Here is a 19,233-nt window from a genome sequence, read left to right as displayed (position 1 = left end):
TTTTTCTATCAAAAGTCCAGTTTAATTAAAAAAAATGGAGTTCAAACAACTTTGTGAAAATATTCCAGTTGACAAATACATGTGATGTGAATTTATTACAATGTTTTAGTTTATTACAAAAAGTGCCCACTTGTTGATGGATTATTTAAAAAAAGTATGTTTAAACACAATTTATGGGAATGTGCTGAATGTCAACTTAGGGTTTTGTTGTTTTGCTTTTGTAGACAGTACCCATCAGTCAGATACCTGCACCAGGCAGGATTACTTAATAAGCCAAAATGCCTCTGACATAGAAACAACCTGTTCTGAACATTTTGTAGCAGACTCATTGTGTTGTACATGTGTCATCTTTTTTTATTTTCAGTTCCTCTGAATTGATTGGAGTGGATTCCGGTCACCTGGTTGGGAGACTGGCTCCTAATTACTGAGTGAGAGCAGCTTGGGGCTGCTCAACAATCAGAGTGTGACGACGCCCTTTTTTGAAGGCTTAAGAGTGGTGGAAAATGGCACCCTGGTTGGTCTTTCTCATTCTGATTCTGTCCTTGAGTCAGTTCATCAATTTAGTACTGGTCAGAGGGGGTTCCATTACAGTAGAGAAGCAAACAGCCCCAAATAGTTTGTAGTTTCAGAAGTTAACAGCACAGAAATAAAGAAAGTAGTTTAACCAATTGAATCAATACGGAAATATGATTTTAGTGGAATTACCAGCAAGCTACTGCAACACTAGAGATAACCACAAATAAGAAACATTCGTGAGACAAGAACACAGTGTCATAGAACCATCAATGTTTGAAATACAACCTTCTACAAACAGACATTTTGAAATCCTTTCTGTGTGTTTTATGGCTTATCATGTCTCACCACATTCCCTTGAAGCATGGACACCCTGGAATCCTCACTGGCGCATTATGATGGTAATGATGATTAATTAAACAAGGCGTTGCAGAGTGAGCAAGTGGGTTCACAATGTGCTTCACATTCAAAATATTAGCTATCTAAGCTCGTGAATCATTTTGGTGCAATATGTAAGAATAAAAGTAAAATAAAATTAACGAAACAGCAGACTCTTTTATATGCCACCAGTCAGACTTGACATACATGACGTAGCATTAATATGCTGATTGCGGCAGTACCTCTAACAAAAGCCAATCACTGGGAGCTATGTTTGATTGAGATTAGGGACAAGGGTTCTCATTATCACTAAAAACCCTCAGGATGGAGCTGCAGGCTGGTGGGAACATTTCCTATCAGTCTTCAGCAGGGAGGCAAGACTCAATCATGCTACATACTGCAAGTGTATGCTCCTTGATCAATACACATATTGTCTAGTGCCCCAGTTTACATGGTGATTAATGAGTGAGTCATAGTGTTTTGCTGGTAAGACGATCTTGAAAAAGAGGTATTTCGTCAATGTTATTCAAAGACTTGTGCAGGGACAACAAGAGGTTGGGCAAATGGGACTATAATGACAAAGAATCCACTTGGACTAATGGCATATCTCGTCAAAGAGTCTATTCCTTGTCAGGAGACGGAAGGATGAGCCTAGAATCCATGTGGAAAGCGTCTCTCTGCAGGGTGTGTCCATCAGTCTCTTTATATCAGTCATTTAACCGAAAGCTTTATACAATCTAAGTTAGTATAATATAAGGCTGTTTATCGGGCTAGGTGTAAAAATGGGATTTTACATGCACAATAGCAACTGATGACATGGGATTAGAAGATACATGCTGATAATATGTTCTGTACAAATGAAAATAATAGGCAGACAGAAAAACACAGATACTGGACACCACTAGAGAGCGACAGTAACAAAGCATGTGTGGAACAATATTAAATTATTTTTTATTAAAATAATTTTGGTCCACTTTCTCACTGTGAGTTAGATAAGAAGATTAATGCCAATGTCACTGATACACTCATGTCTGTCCATTAAAGGAGAACTTCGGTCGATTTAAACATGCAGCTTCATTGCTCAAGCTACCCTTGACTTGCGAGTACCGAAGACGCGAACAAATTTGGTCCAGCCATTACAGAGCTCCGTGAACGGAGATGTAGCATTGAACGCTAACTGCATGGGGTCAGAACTTCACGCTGTGTTTTAAGCATCTTAACATGCTCCACATCTCACACCAGAAGTTATGCAACATCAGCAGACACCTTAGCACACAGCACTGTAGCGTGTATGACTCAAACTGAATAAAAAAGAGCGTGCACTTACTCCCTCACTGGCGGAGACGGAAACGTATTCCAGCATTTTCGTGTTTATGTTCATAATGTACATGTCCATGTTACAGCCTGTCATGAGCCATGAGCCTTACAATAGCCTGTTAAGCCTGTTAAGTGCACACTCGATGGATACGCTAGTTTGGTCTAGCTACCGGAAGACGCGGATGTCAACAAACAGGTAAGTAGCTGCTTGCACAAACACACTATTTTAACTACTTTTTTATTCATTTTGAGTCATACACGCTACAGTGCTGTGTGCTAAGGTGTCTGCTGATGTTGCATAACTTCTGGTGTGAGATGTGGAGCATGTTAAGATGCTTAAAACACAGCGTGAAGTTCTGACCCCATGCTGTTAGCGTTCAATGCTACATCTCCGTTCACGGAGCTCTGTAATGGCTGGACCAAATTTGTTCGCGTCTTCGGTACTGGCAAGTCAAGGGTAGCTTGAGCAATGAAGCTGCATGTTTAAATCGACCGAAGTTCTCCTTTAAATATAAGGCAAGGGGTGAATCAAAACTAGCCAAAGGTAACAAAATTGATATAAGTTAGTATGTGTTGTTTAATTTATCTGTACATAAAAGATGTCAAGAATAAACTTAATTCCTTTCCAGAGGTTCTGTGTACCTGACTGCTTCGTGGCTCTGAGCTCCAGGAAGTAACTGCTCAAGAGTTGAGGATCAGGCTGGCACACAACCCCTAACAATATGTTATTTTTACACGTAACACTGTTTTTATTGCACTGATTACGCAAAAAAGATATATAGCGCTAATTAGTGAGATTCAGAGGTAGTAGGTACAGCAGCTGGCTGTAGCCTTATATTAAACGGAAAGGTATAAGCTGGATTTTAATATTCTCACTGAAATCTCTGCCAGATGTCAAAGTATTCCTTTTATGTGTTGTTGAACATGTGGGTTAGTATTTAAATGCCTAGGTGCTAAAATCTCTCAATTTATGCTGTGTGATATTTTCATCTTGTAAGACTTTTTCATTTCTTGCAGCACTGTATCTGCAGGCTGATGACCTGTGGTGTACACTTCAAGATTTCTTGAGCAAAACATGAAATAGGATCACAGAAAATGCTGCAAGGTGTTAAATTTAAGTTCAACTGCTGCCGCACAGCTGCAACATGTAATTATTTTTGTTTAAAGTATTAAAAAAAATGGTAAAATTACCAACAGAATTTAAAAATAGCAGGGTTGACATCATGTCAAAGACATCTGTGGACTGTGTTGCAAAGATATCTAGCTACTGAAGTTAGCGTGCTAAATAGCTAACTCCTGGCCTGAAAAAAATGTATTTCTCCTGGCAGTTTACCTATCTTAGGTTGAATGATTAGCTGAAAGTTCCCCTTTTTTGTGAAACTAATTGATAGGCTGAGTGGACACGAGAAAACAGGCTCAGTAGCATTGAGATATTAAGTAAAATGAACAACTGTTTAGTCACACTGATCAAAATTTAATGTTTTATTTCCTTTTATAATTTCTCAGTATGAAGAATCAGTTCCTCTACTCACATGAAGTAGAGCTACAGCTGCTACTTTCAGTATGGGACCAGCTTTGTGATAATATTGACAGGAAGTGACTGTGCAAAATAAATATAAAGTCTCTGTGAGGCTAAATTCAATACTGACCTTTATCAGTGCAGTGTTTCCATTACTTTCCACAGAAACAACCGCGACTCATCTCCAAACATATTGAAGACACACCACAAATTTTCACAATATGTTTCAAATCATTCTTAAATCGCAAACAATGCATGCTGGGAAATCATCTCATGCTGATCACGTTTCTTGAGAATGTTATCTTCATTGTTTGATTCAACTCTGTACAGTGCATTCATCTAATTCACAATTTCAGAAGACTAAGATAGAACTCATGTTTTGAAGTTGTGTTTAGTTCCTTTGTGTTTACGCATGAGACATGAAAGAAGCACTTCAGCTATCAGTTGAGTACTTTCATTGTGGTATGGCCTCTTGTAAAAAAAAAAAAAAAAAACAAGATGCTTTTATCATCACTGGAAACACCATAGAGAGCAGCTCTTTCCTTTGGCATACTGAAAAGGTCGTTTTCTACAGCACTGTGGTTCTTAACATTTAGTCAAACTGAAGCGACGAGGCAGTGACATATTTTACACTCCGGATTCTGAGGTAATGATCACGATGGCGCTCACAGCCTTTTGCTTCACTGTCCTGCGCTGGCCAACCTCATGGTGAACTGTACTGCCCATCCCCCCACGTTCTGTGTTAGCTGCCTGTCCCCAGCAGGATGAGCTAGCTGTAAACCACACCAGTCCTATTAATTAATTAATGTACCCTAACGGCAGGGTTGGCCCCCTCCACTGTAGTGGAGCAGTTTTCAGCCGCCTGCAGTGGTGACCGCCGGTGTGTCTTTGGGTTCCTGCAGTGGTGTAGGAGAAGGGAAAAAGACAAAGAGGAGCAAAGCAGCAGACAAATGTGGATGGAAGGAAGCCGTCAGCATCATAGTAACAATTAATCACCCGGGGCCATTGTGGTCCTGTCCTGTAAACGGCGCCAGTGCAGGCAGGCAGACAGGCAGAGAGACAGAAGAAGAGAGGAAGAGGCAGAGGAAGAGAGGGAGAGAGGGGGCAGGGTGGCTGCAGGGAGAAAGAAGGGGAAAGAATGGTTGGGGATCAGCCTGTATGTCCACCTCAGCTCCTGCTGCGGGGCTGGGGAGCAGTGCTGCTGTCTCAGTGCATGTCCTCCGTGTTCTCCCAGATCCCGGACCCTGAGGTAAGAGTCTCATACATCACCGTGTCCTCCACAGGTCTCTCTCGGGAAACATCCTGAGGGCTGTTCTCTGTGATGGTTGCAGGTGTTTTGCTGTTAAAAGGCTTCATGTTATTTACTGTTTGGCTGCCAGAGTTGTTGCTTGACGAGGAGCGAGTGAACATGTGCTGAAACCTGATATATTATACGGTCTTACAGGAAGCGCCAAGCACATGTTCGAACATGGATGCAAACGGGAGGATGAGTGTGATGAGTTGTGGTACGACAGGTTGTTTTTGTGCTTTTGGGCTGAAGACAGGAGGGTAACATTGCAGAGGAAGGGGCCACTAGAATGTTCTGATTGCACGAAAGCAGCTGGACTGTGTTGAGTTTTCTTAAAATAACAAGCTGATAGAAACAATTCTGCTTCCGAAAATAGGCAATTCACTCGCTCTGTATACAGAAACACATACAACATTACAATCACTGACAAAACATACCTTTTTATTAGTACGTTGGATGAGTTATGGTTGCATATTATAGGCATCGGTGCAAGAAACTACAGGCTAATTAAAAGGGTCCATATCCAATATATGAATATATAAAATGGTAAAACAGTAATAAATCATGCTGTTCTTTGCGGACACTAAAGATTATTGTAGAAGGTCAGAGAAAGTACAAGAAACTTCTAGAAACAGCCTCCCTCTGACACACCCAGAATTTTAAAAAGAGAAAGAAGTGAAGCTCGAGCTGGTGGCAGAAGTTCCTTAAAGATTTAATATGTAATATGTAATATGTAAAAATGCATTGCAGAGAACACCAAACACTGCCATGGTGCTGTGAGCTGCTCTGCTAACAGGGCTGTGGCTAACTGATCTGACCGCAGCAGTTAGCAGCTGCTCTGATGATATAGTGCCCCCTGTTTGTTTTGAGTATGAATTGAACAGGTAGCCAATTCTACTGTTTTGCCCCTTTAAATGAGAAAAGAAAATGTTCACGCTGTTTATACTGACAGTCAGACAGTCAACAGCCAAGAGTAGAATTTTGAACAACCTGGTTCCAAATACCAGGAAATAGAATGTAAAAACTGTCAGCATGGTACACATTTGAACATATCCTTTGTACCGATTCAGGATATCCTTTTAAAGTCATTAGTAAGTGGTCCTTTGCTAATTTCATGCGAAATAACTAAAGCTGCATCCCACTGCGGCGTTTTCTGTTTTTTCAGATGTTAATCCTCCATTCAGTTAGGCTTATCTTCAATGATTAGTCCCTGAAGAATTTCATTTAGAACAACTAATCAAAACATTAACACGTATCCAAACATGTGAAATTGTATCGAGCAAACCAACCAACCAACCTGCAGCAAACAAAAACGTGTAATCAGTTTGGCAACACAGTAACTAAGACGGGGTAAGTTGAGGTCACAATGCTTCTGAGTTTGTGTTGTTTGTTCCACCAAAAGAAAAACTTCAGGCTTATGCCCGCTAATCCTGCCACGTGGAATTCCCCTCAAGAGGAAAGTATTTAGCATTACACAATCGCTCTTGGGGCAAAAAAATAAAAGGTTATTATTTAAAAGCAGCGCTATATATCTCCATCAAGGATAATCCTTTCTGTGGGAGTTGCACAAATGCACGCCTAAACTTAGTCAGATCCGTTTTCAGTGCGGATTCTTTTTTCAAGTTCAGCAGCTCCCCCCCTTGAGCTGTCCTCGACAGACAAACAGCAGAGGAACCGCGGACGGCTTGCATTGTCACGTTCTGACACTGTGGCTTGCGAGAGTCAGTCAGGTCAGACAAACAGCATGAATAACAGGTTCGTTGGCCTTGATGTTGAGAGCCTCACACACCACAGAAGGACAAAACAGAGACGCTGGAGAAAGAGGAGCTCTTATCCACCAATCCAAAGCTTATTTGAACAACTGCTTATTCATCAATCGAAGGTTTTTTGAGGCTTCCTCTGTAGAGCTTCCTCTTATATCACCGTCTCAACTTTTTTCTCAAAGCGTGTCCCTGTTTCAGCACATAATGATGTTGTCAGTACACAAAGCTAATAAGTATCCATTTTCAGAATCCATCGCTTCTAAGTATAGAGCTTCGAAAAAGACAACATTGTTATTATTCAATCAAGCGATCGATATACAGTGGACAGCGAGAAATCCTCATGCTGATTTGATCAGGGAACCGGTAGCATGCTGGCAAAGTAGTGATCCATGACATTGATCTGACACAAAAACATGCCGTTTTTTTTTTTTTTTTTCTTATTGATTGCTCCCCGTTCACCTGGCTTACAGAGAGAAAGAGCGAGAGAGAGGTTTTGCAATGCTGAAAAGCTCAAGTTTTGAGCGCTTCCGACAGAACTTCTGCACTTTTACAACAACTGAGACCGTCATGAAAGCTTAGACAAAGTGCAGCCTAAAAAAAACGCCCCGTGCCTCAGAGCTTGTTTGGGTTGAGAAAGGGGAGATTGAGGTGGAGACGGAGCCAGAGAGAAACCCGCAGGTCATGTGGGTTTTTTTGTTTTCCTGGCAGCGGCTCGAGAAATGCTAACACCGGGGCCTTTTGTTTTTTAACATTCTGCCAACACCTTGAAGAAAAACATCACTTTTCCTTCAAGTCAGCTCAGTGGTTTTCTCTCTTCAAGGAACTGTCAATTCATTTGTGTAATGAGATAAATAACAAACTCAGGACCCGACGGCTATCCTCTGACACTGATTTACCCTCTAGGAGTCATGGTTTGTGGGTATAGCAAGGAGATTAGAATGACTAGGCCAAGAATTCTTCTTTTATGTGCAACTCGTTGTTTACGGTGCGATTAGCTGCTTGAGACACGAGGCTACATTTTCCTGTAATCTCTATGAACAGAATTTTAAAGAAAAGCTAAAAGGGTAAATCGAATCCTTCATTCATATATTATGTCTACATTCAGATATTCTCCACTTACCAGTTTGTGGCGGTTTATTTGTGGTGATGAAATACCTAAAAAAATCAATGTTGTCTCATCTTTTCCACAGCTTTTACCCACAGATCCCCCCAAGAAGCCGGACCCCGTCACCTCGGAGACCGTCGTTTTCTGGGGGCTGCGGCTTTGGCAGGTCATCGGCATCTTTGCCATGTTCGCTTTGGCAGTCGGTTGGTACATCTCATTAAGTCACTTCCTTGTCACCTTCACATGATTCTTCAAACACGCAGCTCTCTTGGGGATTAGCTGCAGGCCGAGGAGGATTCAGCATGCGATTACGTATATCCACAGCAAGATAGCCAAGCGCAGTGTAATTAGTGGTGATGACAGTTACATTCTGTCGGGATTAAGAGGTGTTTCCAGAAGTGAGTCAGCCACAGTTTAAAGTAGGAAGTGGTTCCAATACTGTCCATAGTGATGTCCTGGGGTTGTCAAGCTCAACTTTGTCAATGCACTTTCCCCCAATATTGTGAGCGCCACAAACAGGCGGAAGTGACACCCGCAAACATCCAGATCCATCCTCATCACGTAAAAGAGGGGTGTGCTATGCAATTAAATTCATCATGCACCTGTTTTTTTCCCCCCTTCTCACGCAGTTATCACCCTGTGTTGTATATTCAAATGTCGCATCCCGAGAACCAAAAAGGAAATCGAGGCACGGCACGCACAAAGACAGGCCGCCAAGAAATACGCCAACACATTAGAGACGGTGCCGCCTCTGAATGAGCTGACCGAGATCCCCGGATGTGAGTAGCTCTAATATCTTTTAGATATTTATAATAGTATGTCAAATACGCTGACATACACCAGCTCCGATGTCTGATGTTGGCTGTGGTGATCTCTTGGAGGGACTCTGCTTGTAGATTGTTGGTGGATGAGCCACATTCTCTCTGGTTTAAGCCAAAGACTCTGACAACATTCTTCTCTGCTGCAGTCCCACTTTATGATTAAGTCTAGGAGGACAGCTGTCTTTTTACATAACCTCTTTTCTAGGGCAGCTTTAATTTCTTAAATTTGACTGTCTCTTTTTATAACTTCCCTACGTCTGCTGCACTTGTTTCAATTCTTCTGCTCTGTTATACTAAATGTTCTCTTCTCTTCTCTTCTCTTCTCTTCTCTTCTCTTCTCTTCTCTTCTCTTCTCTTCTCTTCCAGCTACCCCAGATGCTCCTGCAGTACAGACAGTCTCTGAGCAGGTGCAAAGTCAAAGTGCTAACAACAGTCAGCTCTCAGTAGTCAGGGTCAGCGAGGAGCAGACCAGCACCCTCACTTTGTCAGAGACGGGATGACCTTTCTTCTTTCTTTTCCTATTCTTTCTTATTGGCCGAGTGACTTTTAACTTCTCTTCTTCATCGGAAGCCACCCTTAATGTTCACTCGTCTATCCTACTGTCGACCCTTTAGGAATTCATTAAATGCTACTGTATCGCTGCAAAAAGAGTATAAGAGAAATACACGTCTCCTTCGAATGTTTCCTGCATCACTTGGGTCAAATCCAAATTTTCCACACCTTGCTCGGTTTCAGCAACGGAATTAAACTTTACTGTGTACTGCTTCTCTGCAATTATGATTTCTTTAGGGCAGCTGGACTTTTGTAGTTCATACTTTTGTATTTTTCAGAGTCTCTCTTCTTTCTGATGGTCTAGATCGTTTTAATATAGATGCATGTGTTTTGCTTCATGCACATTTGCATGTAAGAAGGCTTTTATAATGTTGTATAATGTTCATTATCAAAATTGCTATGACTGTAAGCAGCGAAAATGCTAATGCATGCAGCATGTGTGTGCTCAGTGTCTGTTTGCTTTGAATAAAGCAAATCATTCACACTATCTCCTGCCTGTATGAATTAAATATGATCGCTGATGCCAACAACAATGGTCTCATCTGTGATTGAATGTTCTTGTTCTACTCCTCTTTCTCTCAGGATTTTGGCGTGTTGCCTGGTGCGCATCTCAGCCATCTTGCAGCTGCTTAGCCGTGACTTTTTCAGATTGCAGGTCACAAATATGACAAATAGGGACTGACATCTGTCTTTTCCCGTTCCTATCCAAGATACATCACGCAGCCATGTGCACAAATCCATTCATTGGCTATCCTGTGATTAATTACGGGAGAAAAATCACTGGGCTGTCAATAAGTTTTTCGTGCATGATAACTGTGTCAAATAGGATCACATGGTAAACCAACTGTGGTGAGAGCATCCGTAGCTCCTCAACCTACAGAGTCATCACAGAGTTGATCTCATGTGCACTGGAGTAAATGCTCTTCCCTGACTACATAACTACTCAACCGTGTGGCTGGGAGAGAGGGGCTGAAGGAGCGGGACTCTGACTGCAGCCATTCGGAGTAGAGTGGTGAGAGGGAGGGTGGCTGCTCTCAGATATGAAACCAAACTATACTTTAATATTCGCTTCTGGAGGAGCACAGCACAAATGTACGAGTAAATATATAATTTCCTCCTTTTCTCCAGTCATGCTCGGGTATGCTGAGCTGGAAAACGAACATTAATATTCAACAAACTAATGACCACATACAGAGAAAATAAAGGGATGCCAGTGTCTTTGAAAAAAAACCTAAAGGTAACTCCGCTAGTTTTACACAACAAAGTCTGATTCTTGGGGGATTTCTGCCGCTTATGTGAAAAAAAGCAACCCCATCGCCAGAACGAATGTTTCTGCAAAACAACAGAAACCTAAAAACTGAATTTTTCCCTATGTTGCAACTCTACATCTGTTTAAGTATTAGAATTTTCTATGTCACACTTGTCACAAGCAGCTCTGCTCGGGTTGAGGCACAAATAACACTTGGTAAGGTTTAGGAAAACGTCCTAGTTTTGCTCAAAATACCAGATTGGTTGGCTTGATCACTGATGAAGGCGGTGGTTCTCCCTCTGAAAAATATGAAATGTTCTGCCAAAGCAGTCAATAAAACAACAGCAAGCACATCTTGGCAGACAAATTAACGTTACAGATGAGGATCAATAAATAGCCTCTCTTTTCTTTGGATGCGGTGTGTATGAATACCTTTTTCACACATAACAGCTGCTCATGTGTTTACAGAAAAACAGCCTTTCAGAGATTAAACAAAGAAAATTACCTTGTTTTGTAAAAGTAGAAAACGAATGGAACAAGGTTGTTTTACAAGTTTTCACACCATTCAAACATGTGTGATTCGTCATTAGTAATTTCTCCGCACCGTTGACACGTACATACCAATCTGTTAAAAGCATCTGTGACATCTAGTCAATACGAGAGAAGAAAAACTGTGAGCCCTCTTCAGTTTCACAGCCAATATCTGTTGCCAACTAACACACGCACACACACACACGCACACACACACACAGGAAGAGGAGGGGGGGATCAAAGGCTGCTGTCATTCTTCTATCTCCATCTCCTTACAAGCACTCATGCTGACTGAGGAACAGGGACTCAAGAGGGAGCAGAGCATCAGTCCCTCCTTTCTGCCGCCTTTGAGAATGACAGTGTTCTAATTGATAGCAGACAGTTTTCAGCTGTTGTTCAAACACATTTCTCACACATCTGTCCACTACTGCTCCTAGAGGGCAACGAGGAAGAGGTCATTTGTGGTTCACGGCACGTCGTCTGTCTAGTGACGGACTTGCGAAAAGGAATTTGGTCTGGTTACAAATTCCGCTCTGTTCCTCAGGAGGCTTTATTTGCGATGGCAGTCAGGGAGAGAGTAACTAAGAGATCATTTTTACACTCTGGATTTTTTTTAGACTGATCTGGGATTTTTTTCTTTTGAATGCCACAATGCGAAACAATGCCCTCGAGTTTCATCAAAAAAGCCGAACCTTTGGCATTTATTGGTGGTGTTAAAGTCAAGGCTTTTTGTCGAAGGCAACGTTAACCTTTAATTATTCCGCTACAACACACAGCATGTAAACAACAAGTGCAAAAAGGCCCCGACGCTTTAAGCCTGACCAAAATGTGAAGAATGTCTACATCTGAGGCACATCTGGGTTTCAAATTATGACAGTTAATTACAGCTCCACATTTAGCCATGACCAACCAAAGCTTTAAAACCACTTCACTGATGCATCATCAGGTTTTTTTTGTCACATCACGCGGGTATATAAAGAAAAAAGGAGAAAAAGAGGCAACAGAAAAGAGGTTTGAACAGGATACAAGTGGAAAAAAAAAATCCATTCACAAACTTCTGATGGTCGGTTGATCATTTCGCGACAGCCGGATTCTCCGGGCACAGGACTTAAATAGATTCAGCTTTCCCTCTGACCCCTTCCAGCAGCTTTCAACATTTAGTGTGTGTTTGTCGTTTGGTTTCTTGGCCATTATTTGTGTGTCCAGCGACTGTACACCATATGCTTCTGGGAAAAAATACAGGGAAAAAAAAGCAGTGAAGCTTTGTTTGGTCCCAACTGGAATCTTCCTTTGAGCAATTTTCGCAGCTTTTAAATTGCTGCTGAAGAGTAGAATCACACAAGTGCTCCTTGCTTATCTACAGGTATAATTTGCAAACTATCACCTGATGTTGTTAAAGTTTTTGGGGGGGTCTGTTGGACCCCGTTGGCTCAGTGACAGCTTTCATTTGAGGGTGCATCCTTCATGCTCTTTACCTCTTCTGTAAAGGGTAGCAGCTTTTAAACATTTACTGGTTCAGAATCTCTACACACCAACCTGTTTTAAGATTATCTGAGTCATGTATACTTCTCAGCATTATCAGTCAGGTGTGGGAATATTTGCTCGAGAGAAAAATGTCAAAGAGATGTTCAATTGAAAATGCCAAAACAAACACCAAAAAGCATCTGAAGAGAGTGCTTATTAGCATGCTTTCCGTGAGGTTGTTTGTTGCACTATTTCTTGGCCCGCAGCAGTAATTTCCTAGCTCAGCATCACCAGATTAATACGCAAATGCATCTTGGTCAGGTCCCTCTCAAATCCTTTATCAGTGTCCAAGGAATGCAAACTAAAATGCCTCTGGATAAAATTGGACATACAATCAGAGCAACCGGTGTGACGCCTGAGTTGGGCCAGGGCTTTATGGAAGCAGAAGAAATATTAAGCCGGCAGAGCAGTGAAACGTGTGATGAGTGACTTTAAATCTGGACTGGTGATGCTCTTCTGCTCTGTATTTATGTTTCTCTTTTGATGCTATACAGTGTATATAGCAATGGAACGTCCAATGGCGACCACATGAATTTCCCAAGTGGAAATGCCTGAACAGGAGGGAGGCTAGGCAAATCAGAACAAACACGACATGAGCACATCTGGATCCCGGGCTGATAACTTCCTGTAGTTTAGTCTTCATGTGGAGTTTTAGTGACCATAATCTTCCTGAAACCTTTTTTTTAAAGAAAACTTCTGGCTTTTGTACAAATTGAACAAATCAGATACATTATCATGTTAACAAGTGAGCTTCAGAGGTGCTGATGAGATCTTGTTACCTCAGAGCTAAGTTAGATGCTTTATCTTTTCCAGTCTGAATGCTAAACGACGCCAAGCTACCCAATCACTGGTATTTGCTTCCAGTGACGGTTCTAGACCAGTTTTAATAGGGGGGCCAGGTTGGGACCGGCTTTTTTGTTAGGGGGCACATACAACCCGGAAAAAAGGATAAATCCCTCATTCAGACAAAACAGTGTTTACAATTTCAGCAATTTTGATTGGGTAGTAAACTGCTGAGACACTTTATTTCTGCCTTTCCCTTCAGAACAAAATCATTGTAAGAAATCTGTCATTGTATTATTAATGCAGACTCCCTGTCAGGGGGGCCACAGGGGGGTCCAGACTTGGAGTTACGGGGGCACTGGACCCTGTTGGCCCCCCCCCAGAACCGCCCCTGTTTGCTTCATCATAATGTACCATGAAATATTCTTATCTCACACTGAACAAGTAGGTGAGTAAAGATATATCTGAAAATGTAGAACTTTACCTTAAAGCCCAGAATCGATATTCTGTTATTTCACCTCCGTCAGCTGTGTCCATCCTCAGGGTGTCACCTCCTGAGTAACTGGGAAAGAAGAAGAAAACCCAACTCTGATTGTAAACTTTTGTTCTCCATTTCTCACCCAGAAAGGCCCTTAAAACAGTGTCATTAAAAGAATAAACAGACCATGCTTATTAGAAGTGAAAGAAACAGATGTGCCTTCATTAAAAGCAGCCCACTTAGCGCGGCATTCTGTTGTATTCGAGTCTCCTTTCCAATTAGCATTACAGGCAGGACCCTGATGATACCTGATGCTGCCGCAAAGCCGTTAACTTTTTTTGTTGTCTTGGTTTTTTTTTTTTCCCCACAGCTGCGAAACCTGAAGAAACCGAGGAAGTGACAACGGTCTCTGGGAAAGTGGACGCCGATAAAGGAGAGAAGAAGTCCAAGGAGGGCAAGAAAGAGGGCAAAGGTGCCAAAGAGGGGAAAGGAGATGAAAAGGAAGCGGGAACAAAGAAGAAGGGTGAAAAAGGTGACAAGGAGACATCCAAGAAAGAAGGCGGTGAAGGGAAAGGGAAGAAATCCGGAGAGAAGGGAGACAAGGGGGAGAAAGGAGAGAAAGGAGGCAAAGGAGGGGCTAAAGGGGGAGCCAAGAAAGCCCAAAAATGAACTCTGCAAAAAGTCATTTCATATTTTTCACTGTGAGCATTTTGCACTCTTTTTTTTCAAAGAAATTTGTATCATATTATATTTAAAAATGAATAAAAACCTCATATATGACAAAGTGCATTGTGTCTGTGCTTTGGAGTCATGAAAGTCGCAAGAATATCAGAGTACAGTAAAATCATACATTTATTGTTACTTATTCACAATTCACTGGTGAACATTGGAGACCAGAAAAAAAAACAAAAAACATCCTCTATTTTTATCCCAAGTTTACACTGATATCTACAGCGTGCCCACGTCACTCTACAGCGATGAGAAGATGAGATGAGACTTTAGCCAAACACTGCCCACAGACCGTATCTAAAGCACGAATGTCGACTCCACTGAGCACATTTCGGCACGAGATAAATAAAAAGACAATGAAACAAAACACATTTTATACTCCCATGAGAGGTATTTTGAAAACAATGAAATACAACATTAGCTCTAAGATTATTGGCCTCACTGTACACTTGATTTCCAAAAAACACAATCATTTTACATGTTACAATCGGAACAAAATACTGTATTATAGCATATTAAAGTGCTCAAATATAATTTTTCATGTTTTTTTGTTTTTGTTTTTGTTGTCTTTTAGATTTTCATGCTCTGGTACCAGCCGCCTTTTTAATGAAGGCTGTCTGGATTACACAACAGTAACATATGTTTACTTGCCCAGTGGCAAGTCGTGGAGAGCCAGACTGAACATGAAGAGCGAGTCAACTCCATTTAAAAATATTGTACGAACTACAACTGCACTCATTACAAATTTACAATTAAGCTTCCAGAGAATGGTGAGAAAATGCAATAAATACCAGCAGACAGAAGCCGGTTCAAGAGGAAAAAAAAATCTGATGTGACACTGAAATACTTGTATTATTAAATGACTATGTTTCCCTCAACCTCAGTCTTTTTTTCCGGGTCCTATCACTGCAGGTCTGCAGCCATCCGCAATCAATGTTGTACTCAATCCACTCAACCCTGGAGTTGCAAAACTGACCCCTGATGCCCATGAAACTTTTCCAAATTTATTCAAAATGTCCGGTTGTCAGACCGCCTGACAAAATCAACAGGAAGCCATCTTGCTAAAATGACTGCTGTCAATATTTAATTGACATTACAAGGTTTTTGCCAAGCGATGCCATGAAAAGACCAAAAACATCAATGTTAAGTACTTTCCTGCCATCTCTGTTTCCAAATCTTTAAAAAAAATAGTTACAGATATATAAAATTATAATAATTAATTGGATAATTTCCCAAAGAATCAGGGCAATGTAGCTTTTAGCAAATGTGACCCGAACAATGGGAAATCACACATTTGTTGGGGACTATTTTCAGCTGCGCATGATCACACATTCGCTGTCATGGTGAACGTTGATGCACTTTTTAATTTTGTGGGCTCGACTTAAAATAAGCTACACTGTCAGACCTGCTGTCATAAACAGTAAGAAAACTATCCGGCTCAAATGAATGCTGTTGAATATTCAATACATATCGCGTGGTTGGGCTCTTCTATATTTTTCTGATTGCCGAGCAGCACCAGGAAAATGTTTTAGCCCAATCCCTGAATACTCTCCTACCATGTCTTTGTTTCTTTGTCTCCAACTATTTAAAAACAAGTAACAGATATTTCATTTAATCTATTATGTAACAAAAAAAACATCATCATTTCCAGAAGCAGCAGGGTACTTTTAGCAAATTACCCAAACATGAGCGAGTATTTATGCTTTTGTTATGTTTGCGGGAATCAGCTACAGTGCCCAGGTTCGTCGTAATTAAGGAAAATGTCACCCAGTATCACAGTGTGTCCTCTTAATGTGCTTTTGATCTGAGATCTTTGTCTCGTAGGAATAAGCTTATTAAATGCTTAAAGTCTTTTCATTGATGGTTTTGGTCTTTTCACGGGATTTGTTGACAAAGTGAATAATTTAAACATCTGCTTGATGGTAAACCACTGAGATTCAGATTTATTCAAGTGTAATCTGAAGCATGAATCAGTCAGATGCCGGCAGTCAAAACTCGAACAGACGAGGCTTTGACCTTTCAAATATGAGTCAAATATGAAAACTCACACCCTGAGCATCAGGTGGACCTAAACTGGGAATCAGGGGATTGGGGTGAGTGATTCAGTCAGTGTGAGGTCACCAAAAGAACACGACGGCAAAAGGGACGAGAGAGCTTGCCGACAAACGTTGGTCACGACTGTAGGATGAAAAAATAAAATAAAAATGCCACGTGCGTAAAAGAGCAAATATTAGCTTCGGTCACATATTAGCTCAAATTAATGTGAGGTAAAACTCCACTTAGCTGAATCTGATCTCGATCACAACTCCAGCAGACATATGAGTCCAAACCAAATAGCCACTAATTCAGCTCCTGAGACCAAGTGAAGTCAAAAAATACAAGTGGAGGACTTAGAGCAACAAAACTGCCTTTAATATTAATGGTCCCGGCTCATCGTTACCAAGCCACTGAGAGGCGGAATGGTTTTCTCATTCGCTTCACTTTCTGTTTTGCATGAAACCGAGTATTTATGAAGAAACTTAAATCCGTGTGGGCGCTTTTATCTATCTACTTTCTTTTTTTCTAAACCTATGATCAGTAGCAAACACTTATTCCTTTGAAGGGAGATTTTGCTGCAACTTTAAGACTTTCTGGTCACTGTATACAAGACGGTGGATTAAAATACAAAGAAACACTGCAAAATAATCTTCTCTCCGGCAGCACCATCGTGCCTTTTCTCTTTGGTATTATAGGTAATGTGACCTAACCTGCAACCCATGCAGGTTAAGTGCAGTAAATAACAAGTTACAGAGTTGGAAATATATATTGTGGAATGCTTCATTAAATGCTCGTTTGAATGCCCTCTGTCACCTGTAAATATATTCACCAGTTTTGTTGGGGACTATGTACAGAATCAAATATTGCAAACATTCCGTAAACAACCACATGAAAAAAAAAAAAAGTACATTGAAACATAGCTTTATAACCATACACATGAACACTATTAGCTCACAATAAGAATGTATTTCTGATCTTTGTAAACATTTTGACTTGTATATATATACATATATACATCAAAAAGCAGCATAACACTGGACCGTCTGTCAAAATTACTGCATGTTATTCATTTCTGGGGTTTTCCTTCATATCCACCCTGAATGTCACTCTTGAAATTCCAGCGGAATTTGAGATTTTCTTGGGTTCCTCATTTAATTAACATTCCACTGGAATATACGACCGTTTCCTGCACCCTGTTTTTAAATGGGGTCTCTCTTGCTTTTGAAAAAACGTGTACGAACACATTATACCATTTTTTTTCCAGATTTCCAGAACTAGTTCTATTTTACCTTACACTGAACCCAGTGCAAGAGAGAGAGAGACAGTCTTCAAAGACATATTCTTACTTTGGCATCATGTTGTGTGCGTGTGTGTGCGTGTATGTGTGTGTTTGTGTGTGTGTGTCGCAAGGTATTTTGGGGGAAAATTTGAATATGAAACATTCATTTGAAGTCTTCGACGTCTGCCGTGATTAGGAGAGATGGATGCTGGGTTTTTTCTAAACAGCTGTACAACATTTTGAAAAAGAAAAACAACGATGATTTAACGTTAACAACTTACCAACATCCTCAGAGAAATGCTGACCAGGCTAAAACACCACTTTCAAAAGTATAAAAATAGGTGTGCAACAACAGAGGACTTCAATTACCTGAGTACCTTCCCTTTTACACTGAAGTGGATTTAGGTCAATGCAGAACAAATGAGAAACCATGCCGGAAAGCATGAACAGATGCCTCGAAGGAGGAGCATTACTGTTTTTAAGACGAAAACTTGCCGTTGACATTGCCCCTATAAGTGCCAATAAAAACCCACCTGGCTTTACATCGGTGATTAAGGCTGTTCCTGGCTGCTACTGTAACTAACTCCGGTTTAATTTATGCACAAAAGCTGAGCTAAAAAGAGCAATCAGAAAACAAGATAACAACAGATATGGCAGTGGAAAAGAAAAAAGAAATGGCAGTCTGTTTTTTATCCTTTTTGCACATTCACTGTGGCAGGTGGTTGGTGAAAGAGTTGCGATGAGTTGCCGCAACGATGAGGGTCATCATCCCCCAAAATAAAGGGCGAACAGCTCACATGAGATATTCACCCTTTTCGCCTTGAGCCTCGTCAGTCGGCAGTGTTCTGGCTCAATTCACAGGAGGAAAAACTGGCAGTGTTGATGCATGCGACCATTCCCCTTCAGACCATCCTGAGACTGTTTTACAGAGCAGTCCTGGCGATCACATGACTGTCTCCCTCTCCTCCTCCACCACCGGTGAGGGTTTCTCGTCCTCAATGGGCCGCGTGTGAGCCGAATGCTCCTCGTCTGGGATGTGGAGCTCCTGTCCTGACGAGGGTATCGAGTTCTCAGAGACGGAGCCGTTCTTCACGTAGCCGGGCAGGTTCCGGTGCCCGTTCACAGGCACCGGTCCCAGCCTCGTGGTGAGGTGGAGGGCCAGCGGTCCTCTGGCAGTGACGTTGGTGACACTGGTGTGTGACACCATAGGTCCATAGCTGTAAGTGTTGCTGCCGCTACGAGCTTTTCTCTTGAAGTCCAGGGCCAGAGTTCTCCTGCTCCAGGACTTTTTGATCTCAGCTTGCACCTGAGGGAAGAAGTGATTTATATTTATTCATATGGAGTTTAAATAATATGCAGGAGTCTTT

At 41.3% G+C, this 19,233-nt stretch overlaps 2 protein-coding genes across 3 annotated transcripts in view; one reads left to right on the top strand and one right to left on the bottom strand.

The window, feature by feature from the left end:
* Window positions 1–535: 535 nt before the first annotated feature.
* Window positions 536–14,499, top strand: tmie (transmembrane inner ear). 2 transcript variants are annotated; one of them, XM_030402051.1, is made up of 4 exons: window positions 536–914; window positions 7,969–8,086; window positions 8,513–8,662; window positions 14,192–14,499. In XM_030402051.1, exons 1-4 carry the CDS (start codon window positions 786–788, stop codon window positions 14,488–14,490), a joined length of 696 nt encoding a protein of 231 aa, XP_030257911.1. In that variant the 5' UTR covers window positions 536–785; the 3' UTR covers window positions 14,491–14,499. The 2 variants fall into 2 exon arrangements, with proteins under 2 accessions (XP_030257911.1, XP_030257912.1); XM_030402052.1 differs by lacking the exon at window positions 536–914 and adding an exon at window positions 4,566–4,976.
* Window positions 14,500–14,655: 156 nt separating this feature from the next.
* pth1r (parathyroid hormone 1 receptor) overlaps window positions 14,656–19,233 on the bottom strand; it is a 58,722-nt gene continuing 54,144 nt past the window's right edge. The window contains exon 13 of the mRNA XM_030403914.1: window positions 14,656–19,172. Coding sequence (XP_030259774.1) covers window positions 18,810–19,172 — 363 coding nt within the window. The 3' untranslated portion in view covers window positions 14,656–18,809. The remainder of the gene's footprint in view (window positions 19,173–19,233) is intronic.

The sequence above is a fragment of the Sparus aurata genome, chromosome 21 (genome assembly GCF_900880675.1).
Source record: "Sparus aurata chromosome 21, fSpaAur1.1, whole genome shotgun sequence".
Lineage (NCBI taxonomy): Eukaryota > Metazoa > Chordata > Actinopteri > Spariformes > Sparidae > Sparus > Sparus aurata.
This window is presented reverse-complemented; position numbering and strand designations above follow the sequence as displayed.

What these genes read in the sequence shown, in the direction of transcription:
- tmie (XM_030402051.1), top strand. Translation starts at nt 786, where the DNA reads ATGTTTGAAATACAACCTTCTACAAACAGACATTTTGAAATCCTTTCT. An exon ending in CTCACTGGCGCATTATGATG is followed by an intron (nt 915 to 7,968) that starts GTAATGATGATT and finishes TCTTTTCCACAG; the next exon opens with CTTTTACCCACAGATCCCCC. An exon ending in CATGTTCGCTTTGGCAGTCG is followed by an intron (nt 8,087 to 8,512) that starts GTTGGTACATCT and finishes CTTCTCACGCAG; the next exon opens with TTATCACCCTGTGTTGTATA.